Source organism: Pongo abelii, chromosome 10 (genome assembly GCF_028885655.2).
Source record: "Pongo abelii isolate AG06213 chromosome 10, NHGRI_mPonAbe1-v2.0_pri, whole genome shotgun sequence".
Lineage (NCBI taxonomy): Eukaryota > Metazoa > Chordata > Mammalia > Primates > Hominidae > Pongo > Pongo abelii.
In genome coordinates this window covers 66,873,135-66,885,252 of record NC_071995.2, presented here as the reverse complement: position 1 = coordinate 66,885,252, position 12,118 = coordinate 66,873,135, and the positions used below count along the sequence as shown (strand labels likewise).

At 42.0% G+C, this 12,118-nt stretch overlaps 1 protein-coding gene across 2 annotated transcripts in view; it reads left to right on the top strand.

Moving 5' to 3' along the window:
• Positions 1 to 12,118, top strand: part of CPM (carboxypeptidase M) — an 80,116-nt gene that overhangs the window by 51,917 nt on the left and 16,081 nt on the right. For both annotated transcript variants that reach the window (XM_054526246.2, NM_001131187.1), the window contains 3 exon segments: positions 7,303 to 7,475; positions 8,870 to 9,054; positions 9,776 to 9,946. In XM_054526246.2, the coding sequence (XP_054382221.1) occupies positions 7,408 to 7,475; positions 8,870 to 9,054; positions 9,776 to 9,946 (424 nt within the window). In that variant the 5' untranslated portion in view covers positions 7,303 to 7,407.

Sequence of the window (12,118 nt, the reverse complement as noted above, 5' to 3'; positions counted from 1 at the left end):
CTATTGAATATACTTGTAAAATAATTTAACTAAATTGCAATTATTTTTTATTTTAGAGTTGGGATCTCGCTCTGTAACCCAGGCTAGAATGCATTGGTGTGATCATGGCTCACTGTAACCTCAAACACCTGGGTCCAAGCAATCCTCCTGCCTCAGCCTCCCACATAGCTAGGTCTAGAGGTGTGTGCCACCACACCAGGCTAAGTTTTTTATTTTTTGTAGAGATGGGGTCCCACAGTGTTCCCCAGGCTGTTCTCAAACTCCTGGCCTCAAGCGATCCTCTGGCCTTGGCCTTCCAAAGTGTTGGGATTACAGGCTTGAGCCATTGCGCCCAGCCTAAATTGCAATTCTGCTTTTTTGGGGAGATGGGGGGTAGGAATTTTTTTAAGCTTTAATTTCTTAAAGAGCAATGAAGTATTTTTACTAAGATAGACTTCATATGGGCTTTTGTAACTGCCCAACAGGTTCATTTTGCCTGTTGCCCAGATAGAGCAGATTTATCAAGACAGGGGAACTGCGATAGAGAAAGAGTTTAATTAATGCAAAGCTAACTGAACAGGAGACCGGAGTTTTACTATTACTCAGGTCAGTCTCCCCGAAAATTCAGAGACTGGGAGTTTTTAAGGATAATTTTGTGGGTTGGGGGAGAGACAGTAGGGAGTGGTGATTGTCAGGTCAGAGACAAAATCATAGGGTGTCAAAGCTGTCCTCTTGTGCTGAGTCAGTTCCTGGGTGGGGGCCACAAGACCAGATGAACCAGTTTATCGATGTGGGTGGTGCCAGCAGATCCATCCAGTGCAGGGTCTAAAAAATATCTTAGGTTTTACAATAGTGATATTATCCCTCCGAGCAATTGGGGAGGCTTGGAATCTTGTGGCCTCTGGCTGCATAACTCCTAAACCGTAATTTCTAACCTTGTGGCTAATTTGTTAGTCCTACATTCAGGAAAAGGCTATTATCATCTTTGTTTCAAAGTCAAACTATGAACTATGTTAGTTTAGCCTATGCCCAGGAATGAACAAGGATAGCTTGAAGGTTAGACGCAAGATGGAGTTGGTTTCATCAGATCTCTTTCATTGCCATAATTTTCTCACTGTTATGATTTTTGCAAAGGCAGTTTCACTTTTGAAAAATTCGCATCACATTTAGAATTTTATGATTGTGGCATTGGTTTATAGTTTATTGTATTCCAGAAATATAGGTTGAAAAGAAAAAACATTCCCTGGGTAATAGTGGCCATATTTGTCAACCTAAAAATAAAGAGATAAAGGATAAATGATTTTCACACACCTTCTAAGTATAAGAGACAGTTGATGAGATGTAGTTTGCATGTCTAAATGTTTTACTTAGGGGGTATTTTAATGGTTTACACAGACAGTGGGACACAATATGTGAAATTATGGCCGTTCTGGAAAATCTGGGAAGTACAGTCAACACGCAGTAGAGGTTCCCAACTTATCATTAAACCAAAACACAACATTAAAGCTTGTCTTTCTAAATGCCACTTCCCAAGCTCCTTTTTCTACCACTATCCCAGGTGATAGCAAAATGTCCTCAGTAACACTATGTGGTTTGCATAATTAAATTCTTTCTTTTTAGATTTAGGCAGAGCTCATTGTTTTCCAAGTGAAATATCTAGTTCATTTTAAGCATGTTTTAAATTAGTTAACTTTTTGGTGAGGCTGGGCCAGGGTGACCAGATATCCCAAGTGCCTGTCATGAGCAGAATTGTTAGCCTGTACCTCTGTAAAATTTGTTCGGTATTTAAAAATCCTTCAGATAAAATAGCTTGATCATTTGTACATCTCCCCTTACAAAGCACCTGAAGTCCTCATGTGAATTTTAGAAAGTTCTTCCTCAGGATAGTCTTGATCTTATAATGAATTTTCAACAGTAGTTTATTAGCAATTATTTATTGAATACATGATATACCAGGAGCTGGACAAGCTACACCAAGAACACAGGGATACAGAGAAAAACCGTGAGGGTCCCTGACTTTGGGGCTTCAACGGTGGAGTTGGAGAAGGGGAGGTCAGTCAAGGTCAGCCAAGTGATTGTAATGTGTGTGACCCGCATTAGATAACACAGGTGTCATGGTGAACCCAGACTTGGGAGGCCAAGAAAAGTATGCTAGATAAATGTCATGTTTAGGCTGATATTTGAAGAAGAAGGATTAGCTAGGCAGGTCAGACAAATAACTTTAATCTATAACACACACACCACTGTGGAGCCCCACAGCCCGATGACTTTCCCCCAAGAAGCTGCATCACAGGGTAGCATTTCAAAAACAGATTCCATTGTTAGGAGAGCTGAAGATTCTCTCTCTCTCTCTCTCTCACACACACACACACAAACACACACACACACACACACACACCCCACAACACTGCCTGGGTTGTGGATTGTTCCTTCAAAAATTTTTTTCTATTTTTTTAAATAAACATTCTGTGAAGAACCAGAACACTCATTTGTATCTGTGTGGCAAATTCCAACTTGACTGAATTGAACTGTAGCTGATAGAGAATGTATTTTCTGCTTTCTGGGTGATTGCCATTTTAACCACCGGATGAAGGAGATGGAGTGAGAGTCTCCGGAGGCCGGTATGTCCATCAGGCCCCCGTTTCTTCATGAGGGCTTCTCCCTGAGTCTGTGCTCTCACAGGAAGGAAGCCAGCATGCTGGGTGAAAGGCTGCCTGGGCAATTGGAGACTCTTTTGACCACATTCTTTTTTAAAATTTGGACTCTCCAGGGTTTCCTGTCAAAGACTTAATTTTCAATGAAGGGAGGTTTATACATAAAACATGAATGAGTGTTTGAAACATTTATATTAAGGTTGGAAAGAATTAATTTGAATAATATTTGGCATAAATCTGCTGTTACAGAGGCAGGAAAAGATGGCCCAAAAAGAAAGGAGGATTTTGTTTAACTGCCTCTGAAATTTCATCTGTTTACCTCAGCATTTAAAAAATTATCTGACGCTTAGTTGGTTCTTTATCTTATTTTCAAGATTTTTATTTACCCTTGCAATTGAGAACTTGTGATTTGTTGTGGACTATTGAGACACACAGAAAATACTTTGGTTACATACTTGTTTCCCTGAAAGATCATGATTTTAATATTTTTGTAAAAATGACATAGGTTTTCTTTAAAAAGAATAAGAGGAAATAAAAATCATTCAGAATACTGTACCCGGAAATAGCCATCATTAATATTTGCCAGACATCATTCTAGACATCTATATATTTCTGTAGTAAGAGAATCAGAGGAATTAAAAGAATATAAAATAAAATGTGTCATATGTTATATTGTATGAAATTTTATTTTATTTGAATTAACAGAAGAATAAAACTGAAGTGAAACTAAAATAACTGGTGAAATTGATACTTTCTCAAAATAAGAAATTGATTATCACATTTGTTTTTCTTTTTTTTTTTTTTTGAGACAGAGTCTCGCTGTTGCCCAGGCTGGAGTGCAGTGGTATAATCTCGGCTCACTGCAACCTCCAATTCCCAGGTTCAGGTGATTCTCCTGCGTCAGCCTCCCGAGTACCTGGGATTACAGGCACCTGCCACTACACCTGGCTAATTTTTATATTTTTAGTAGAGACAGGGTTTCACCATGCTGGCCAGGCTAGTCTCAAACTCCCGGCCTCAGGCAATCCACCTGCCTCAGCCTTCCAAAGTGCTGGGATTATAGGAATGAGCCACCGTGCCCAGCTTGATGATCAGATTTTTCTAAAGTTAAGAAAAAAGATTATTAAAAACTTTGAAACTGTAGTCATTTTATGTGTATATATTTTAACTTTTGATAGTATTTTATGACCCCTTACTATGAAATGTGAACTATGAAATTAACACTTTGAAAATTTCTCCCTCAACTTTTTTTTTTTTGAGGTGGAGTCCTGCTCTGTTGCCCAGGCTGGATGGAATGCAATGGCACAATCTCGGCTCACTGCAACCTCTGCTTCCCGGGTTCAAGCGATTCTCCTGCCTCAGCCTCCCGAGTAGCTGAGACTACAGGTGCCCACCACCATGCCCGGCTAATTTTTGTATTTTTAGTAGAGACGAGGTTTTACCATGTTGGCCAGGCTGGTCTCGAACTCCTGACCTCAGGTGATCTGCCCACCTCAGCCTCCCAAAGTGCTGGGATTACATGCATGAGCCACCGTGCCCGGCCTTAACTTTTATATTTTGTTCCATACCCATACTACCAAGACTGTTTAATCTAATTGTGTATCTAACAGAATACCAACTCAACCTAGCCTCCTAATCATGGCTTCTTTACTCTTCCTTTTCACTTTCTGTCGGTTGGGTGAATTTCATTGCCAACTCATGTCTTGATTGTTTGCATGCTGAAGAATGTATGATTCAGATAGCTAAGAGACAAATTCACATTTAGAGTTACATGGGGATTCTGATATCACTTCCTCTCTGTTCTTGACTTGGGACTCAGATAGGCCAGGGATTTTTGCCGATTGAACCATACTATGGCCTCTAACCAGCATTTAGACATTTAAGGAACGATGGGACTCCTGGTCACTTCCTCCTCACCTTCCTGTACCTATTCCTCCCCAAAGCCTTCTGAGAAAGCTTCTTAAACCAACGATCTTTTTCACATTTTTTTGTTTTTTTTTTCCAGATGGTGTCTCACTCTGTCACCCAAGCTGGTGGTGCGATGTCGGCTCATTGCAACTTCCGCCTCCTAGGTTCAAGCGATTCTCGTGCCTCAGCCTCCTGAGTAGTGGGGATTACAGTAACCCGCCACCATGCCCAGCTAATTTTTGTATTTGTAGTAGAGATGGGGTTTCACCATGTTGGCCAGGCTGGTCTCGAACTCCTGACTTCGGGTGATCCGCCCACCTCGGCTTCCCAAAGTGCTGGGATTACAGGCGTGAGCCTCCACGCCTGGCCCCTTTTCACATTTAAAGTTACTGTCACAGTTTTATGTTACCAGCTCCTCCCCACTGGCTTTAGGGCAGGTCATAAGTAGCTCATCAAGGTTACTTCCAAAGGTGCTGGACCTTTAAAAACCTATTATATCTTAAAATTGGAACCCAGTGACTTTTTTGGTTATTAGCTTGTAAGGACTTTTTCCAGTGACAATTTTGACTAAAAAACAAAAATCTGGCTGGGTGCGGTGGCTTACACCTGTAATCCCAGCACTTTGGGAGGCTGAGGCGGGCAGATCACCTGAGGTCAGGAGTTCGAGACCAGCCTGGCCAACATGGTGAAACCCTGTCTCTACTAAAAATATCAAAATTAGCCAGACATGCTGGTGGGCACCTGTAATCTCAGCTACTTGGGAGGGTGAGGCAGGAGAATTGCTTGAATCCAGGAGACAGAGGTTGTAGTGAGCCAACATGGTGCCACTGCACTCCAGCCTGGGTGACAGAGTGAGACTCTGTCTCAAAAAAAAAAATCAAGGTAGTGGAAGAGGAAGATAAAAAATGAGTAGGAAAAAAAGTTGAAGTCAGGATTGGACATAATCTGACTCTAAATTTTATGGTTGCCTATGAATCTATAATTCATATATCCCAAATTTTCTTTCTTTCTTTTTTTTTTTTTTTTTTTTGAGACAGGGTCTCACTCTGTCACCCATGCTGGAATGCAGTGGTGCGATCTCTTCTCATTGCTGCCTCAACCTCCTGGGCAGCACAAGCGATCCTCCTACCTCAGCCTCCTGAGTAGTTGGGGCCACAGGTCTGTGTCACTATGCCTGGCTAATTTCTTATTTTATGTAGTGATGGGATCTCGCTACATTGCCCAGGCTGGTCTCAAACTCCTGGGCTCCGCCTTAGCCTCCCAAAGTGCTGAGATTACAGGCATGAGCCACTGCCACCAGCCCCAAATTTTCTTAGTCCCAATTTTAATTATTCTATGTTCATTAGGATAACAAATGTTTAAAGTGTGGTCTCTTTATGTGCCAGTGAGGGAATCAAGTGAGAAGTGGTCATCCAAGGATCACTTAATCCTTTGTCACAATGTTGAAGTCCTACAGTAAAATCATGACTGGAAATTCTTCTGAGGCTCCATGAAATCTTTTCTTGCACAGTATCTATATGAATGTGCCTGCAGCACTCTCCTGATTTTCTCACCTGCTGCCCCTGAGTTCTCATTTACTAACTCCTCAACAACATCTGTTCTTCTGAAGCAGATTCCTTGAACCTAGAATGATAGGGAGAACTTGATGTAGTCTAAGCAGATCTTCCTATGATAAGGCTGACATTTAAATTACTTTTTTTAAATAAGAAAAATAATGAATCTCTCTCCTGGGGAGGGATTATAAAGCAAGATCTCTCACAGGCCTTCAGTTTCCCAAGCCTTATTGATATGCAAGCTAATTTAGGTGAATATGACAGTTTTTAACATTTTAATAGTCATGCTTTTACTTAATGTATATTAGAAATGTATATGTAGAAAAGTGATAATGATATGAAGTTTCTCAGGAGTTGGAAGCCAGCCTTAGCAACATAGCGAGACCCTGTCTTAAAAAAAAAAAAAAAATCTACAATGCGATGATATTAAGTCGGTTATCCACCAATACATACATGATAAGCTTCATATGCACCATGCATTCTCATGGAAATATGTGATTCCTGTGCTTCTCTGTAACTTGACCTCTTGCTCTACCACTCCAGAAGATACTTTGGAGGACAACCAAATGAAAAATGTTATAATAAGAATTATTATTATTCTGGCCGGGCGCAGTGTCTCATGCCTGTAATCCCAGCACTTTGGGAGTCTGAGGCAGGTGGATCACTTGAGGTTAGGAGTTCGAGACCAGCCTGGCCAACATAGTGAAACCCCATCTCTACTAAAAATACAAAAATTAGCTGGGCGTGGTGGCAAATGCCTGTAATACCAGCTACTCAGGAAGCTGAGGCAAGAGAATCGCTTGAACCCAGGAGGTGGAGGTTGCAATGAGCCAGGATCGCGCCACTGCACTCCAGCCTGGGTGACAGAGTTGAGACTGTCTCAAAAAAAAAAAAAAAAAAGGAAGAAGAAGAAGAAGAAGAAGCAGAAGCAGCATTATTCCACTCTAATTCATTTTTGCAATGTGTAAACTATTTACAAATAGGTACTTTCACTCTTACTAGCATTTTTCAGCACACCTCATGACTGATCGCCACCTGATTGCCACTTGGCAGAGCATAAGCATGCTTGAGAAAGACTGGTCTTACAAACTAGTTTGGGTCTGAGATATCATGTGTAGAGACCCCTGTTGGGGAATTTGTACTGTAGGGAGTGCTTTCCTTATTGCCTCTGACCTAATAATATCCTCTTTTCTCTTTAACACATATAGACTGTTGGGCGGGAGCTGCTGCTCCATCTGATTGACTATCTCGTAACCAGTGATGGTAAAGACCCTGAAATCACAAATCTGATCAATAGTACCCGGATACACATCATGCCTTCCATGAACCCAGATGGATTCGAAGCCGTCAAAAAGCCTGACTGTTATTACAGCATCGGAAGGTAAAGAGGGGCTGGTCTATCTTTACTTGAAAACAAACAACACAACACAAAGGCTCCCGACAGGCACCTGTTGGCCTTGGCAAGAGGAGATGTGTCATGGTGAGAGCCCTCAGAGCCGGTGTCATGTCGCTGATGTGCCAAAGCTCAAGGCACATCAGGGCTGCCCCCAGCTTGCAGGAAGAAATGCAAATAAGGCTACTTTGCACTGGTGCCCACCTAACCTCTCCATCTTCATCTGCCACTCCCTCTCTCTCCCCTGCCTCCTCCCCTCTAGGCCTCCTTCCTGGAACTACCAGGTGCTTTCTTACCTCAGCGTTTTACACACACCATTTCCTCCCCCTGCCTAAATAGCATTTCCTCCAAGACTCTTTCTCCCGACCTCTCATACACTAGATCCCCTGATAAACTCTCACATCACCTGGCACTTTACTGTCAGAGCACAACTTTTAATATCTAATTTCTTGCTTCATGTCTCTCTCCCCACTACACTGCAAGCTACCTGCAGGCAGGATTCCTGTCCATTGTATTTGTCGTTGTTAGATCCCCAGTGCCTGGCAGAGCACCCAGGCCCTTGGTAATGACTGGTTGATTTATTAGGCCAGTAGTCCAAGAACTAACCATAACCAAGAGCAGGTCTTGAAGGAGCTCTGATTTAAACAGTTTATTTTGTTTCAAGCTGCCTTGGGAGGTTTGGAATTTCTCAGATGTCTAATATACATTCATGTGTATGCAATTTACATATATGTGTTTGCTTTACCAAAGCTGAACAAAATCTCACTACTTGATTCCCTCCAATTTTAAGTTTTTCTAGCATATTTAAACATGGCTCTTCCACGTTTCACAAATACTTTTGTGTAATGTGTTTACTGTTGTTTCTGTTATCAGTTGCTACTTAACGAACCATCCCAAAATTAGCGACTTAAAGCAACAGCCTTTTTATTTACTGTTGATTCCATAGGTCAGGAATTTGGGCAGGGCAGAGCAGGGATGGCTACTGTCTGTGCCACAGGTCTGGAGCTCAGCTCTGGTCTTTCTGAGACAATTTACCTGGAGCCATGGACTCTCCGTGGACTCTCCACGCGGCGACCATTGGGATCTCAAGGTCCTAAAAGGGAGCATCTAAGAGCAGAAGTCCCAAAATACAAACACTTATCAAACCTCTGCCTGTATCACAATAGCTAATACCTCATTGGTGAGAGCAGATCACGAGGGAGGGGATGCCATGGGGTGTAAGTGCCAGGTGTGGGTCATGGCAGGCCACCAGGGCAGCCATCCACCACACCCATACTCACATTTGGAAAGACACCTGGAGCCTAAACCAAAGGGCAAGACATTGTAAGAATCCACTCCCTCATGCTCTATCAATAAGCCCTGAAATATTATTTCTTTTAAAGGGAAAATTATAACCAGTATGACTTGAATCGAAATTTCCCCGATGCTTTTGAATATAATAATGTCTCAAGGCAGCCTGAAACTGTGGCAGTCATGAAGTGGCTGAAAACAGAGACGTTTGTCCTCTCTGCAAACCTCCATGGTGGTGCCCTCGTGGCCAGTTACCCATTTGATAATGGCGTTCAAGGTAAGCAGGTGTGGGCCCAGTTCTGGCTTCTTAAGTCCAGAGTGGGGCTGGAAACTCTCTGCCTCTGGATGGGGATCAACTCTCCCTTCCCCACTTAACTTCTCTGGCAGGGTGAAAAGAGCTTCATGTTCCCAACTCTAGCCATCCTTCCTGTAATTCTTCAACAGCAGATGGGCAGTGTGGCTGAACTGACAACCCACAGCTGGACATGCATCAGTGAATTAGTGAAATTTAGATTCTAGAAAATACCATCTAAATAGTCAGATTTTGATTCTCTGACAAGAGACAACATGGCTAAAATAATTTAAAACTGGAACAACTCACTTTTTTTTTTTTGCTAATCATATATGAACAATAACTGTTGACTCCTCTTCAAACTCTGAGGGATGAGGACCCAAAATATTACAGTAGCCTTATTCACCCCTATAATACCTAACGAAATTGTCCTTACCTCCAGAAATTAGCAAGAGTGACTAAGAGGACACTTAATTTTTAAGCTGATTTAGGAGTTTGGATTTGTATCTGACTTATTTGGGGGCTATCACCTTGCATATGTTTATTATAAAGTAGAAAGAAGAATAGAGGAGGTGGATGAAGGATTTCTCTCTAGGGAAATTAGAGCATGTGTGTGTGATGTGATTATGTCTTTGCTAACATGGTGTTTGTGTTTCCTCTTACTCTCAAGTCGGTTTAAATGTCTTGGTTCATCTTTTAAATGCAGCAACTGGGGCATTATACTCCCGAAGCTTAACACCTGATGATGATGTTTTTCAATATCTTGCACATACCTACGCTTCAAGAAATCCCAACATGAAGAAAGGAGACGAGTGTAAAAACAAAATGAACTTTCCTAATGGTGTTACAAATGGATACTCTTGGTATCCACTCCAAGGTGAGTTTCTCTTCATTTCTTCCATTCTCCTTATTGCCTTCACCCAGAAGTGCCAGCTGGTTTATTTTGATCCAGCAGTTGTTAAAAGAACTTTAGGCACAATAGGCCCTTCACTCTGTCCTTATCAGCTAATATCATAAGAGCAGTGGAGATGACTGATTGTTTGAGAGATGCTCAGACATGTTCCTCATTACCAAGGGCCTTCTTCATTCATTCAGGTACTTATTCTGCGTCTGCCTACTGTGAGCCAGGAATTGAAAGATGAACAAGACACACACCTTACCCTGGAGGTGAATAGGGGAGACAGACACGCAGATAAGTAATTGTGATAGCAGTGTAACTAGAATAAAAACAGATTTAGAGAAGGTAAAGTGTACCCCAAGGGTGCGCAGAGCCAAAATACAGTAGGGAGTAGTGAAGAGCTTGGAGAAATGTGATGTTTACATCCCGTCTAACAGGGACGGCTGCTACTAGATCTAGCTAATTATTGCCATGCAGCCTTGGGGAGCCAATACTGCCAGATCTTGCAGTTTGTAAAAAGAAGCTGAATTTTTACATGAAGTATCATGATTTTAAAGCCATTTTGCAGGCTCAACAAAAGAGCTCTTCAGACAGGATACAGTGGGAGGAGGGCCCCAGTTCTCCACTCTTGGAATAAGACAGCTGGGTAAGGGACAGGATGAGATTGCCATGTAGGCAACATGGAAGGAGAGACATTCTTATTAGAGGGAATAATATAAACAGAAACCCGGGGTAGGAGGGACCTAGGGTGGAAGGACAGGAGGAGAGACGGTGGACTGGAACTGGATTTCCATGCCTCAGGGGAAAACATTCCCTTTTAGACTTGTTAGCCTGACCCCACCAACAGCAAGCTGCAGCATGCATTTCTGCGTGCAGGCCACTTCCAAAGGTGCCTTCCCTAATTGTCACTTTGGATGCACAGGCTTTCAGGTAATTTGCACAAGCTGGTATTTTTATGCCTGGGTGGCTCTCTGTCAGTTTTCCAGGTAATATAAATAAGCATAGACCACAACTGATAGGCAGCAGGTCCAGGCAGCATTCCAAACCTCTCTCTGGTGTCCAAGATACAGCCCCCTCTCCTACCTTAGGGCTTCTGCATCGTCCCTGCTCTCCACAATTTGTAGCTAAGAAAGGGCTCATCCTGTCCAGTGGCAGAGCTGTCCTTCATGTTCACTGTCTAACTTTCGAAGGCAAATCCAGATTTGTAGGAAATTAGCTAGAAACGGTTCCTGCTGGGAATTGTTCCCCAGTGTGCCTGTGTGTGAGCTGTGTATCCTTCTCAGACAAAAAACAGGTGAAGCCAGCTGCCTTGAGGAGCCCAGAAGAATGTGCCTGGCCTGGCCAGGCCTGGCCTGGATGTTTTGTTGGCCAGGCCTGTCCCACCTTATCCAGAACTGCCCCCTCCATGCTTGGCATTCTCAGTCCTGGCTATTTGCTAGGGATCCATAATGCACGCCTGTTTTGCTATTTAAATTTTTTCCACCTGAGACATGTCCAGCCATAGACTTTGTCTTGTTTTCTTTCCTCTCTTATTTTACCTTCTACTATTTTTTGGTGAAAATGAGGTCAAAGAGAAATACAAAACCTGCAAGGTAAGTAAAGGAAATAGAAAGGACAGAGAAATTCTTCCTGGCTGGAATCTGGGCCTACATATTGACCTACATAGATATTACTTAATATTTAAATAATAGTTTTATATCATATTTTGACCACTTTCTTACCATTAAATTTTTTTTTAAAGAAAAAAGCTTTTTTATTTTTATTTCATTTTTAGAGATAGGGTCTTGTCATGTTGTCCAGGCTGGCCTTGAACTCCTAGCCTCAAGCAATCTTGCCACCTTGGCCTCCCAAAGTGTTTGGATTACAGACATGAGCCACAGTATCTGGCCTAAAATTTTTTTCTACTTCAGTACTTCTAAAATATCCTGATGAAACTGAGAATACATATTTTATTGGGCAGGTATCAAGTGTAACAAATTAAAATCTGTCAGAAACTACTTCCTTAAAAGTTACTATATTTCATCAAATCCAAGATACTGTTGATTATAAAACCCAGTGTACCACCAAGAAAGAAAAGAAAATATTTTCAGTTAAACTAAAGACATGATGTTTTAGCCATAAAAATGTTTAAGACACATCCCAATTCAGAGA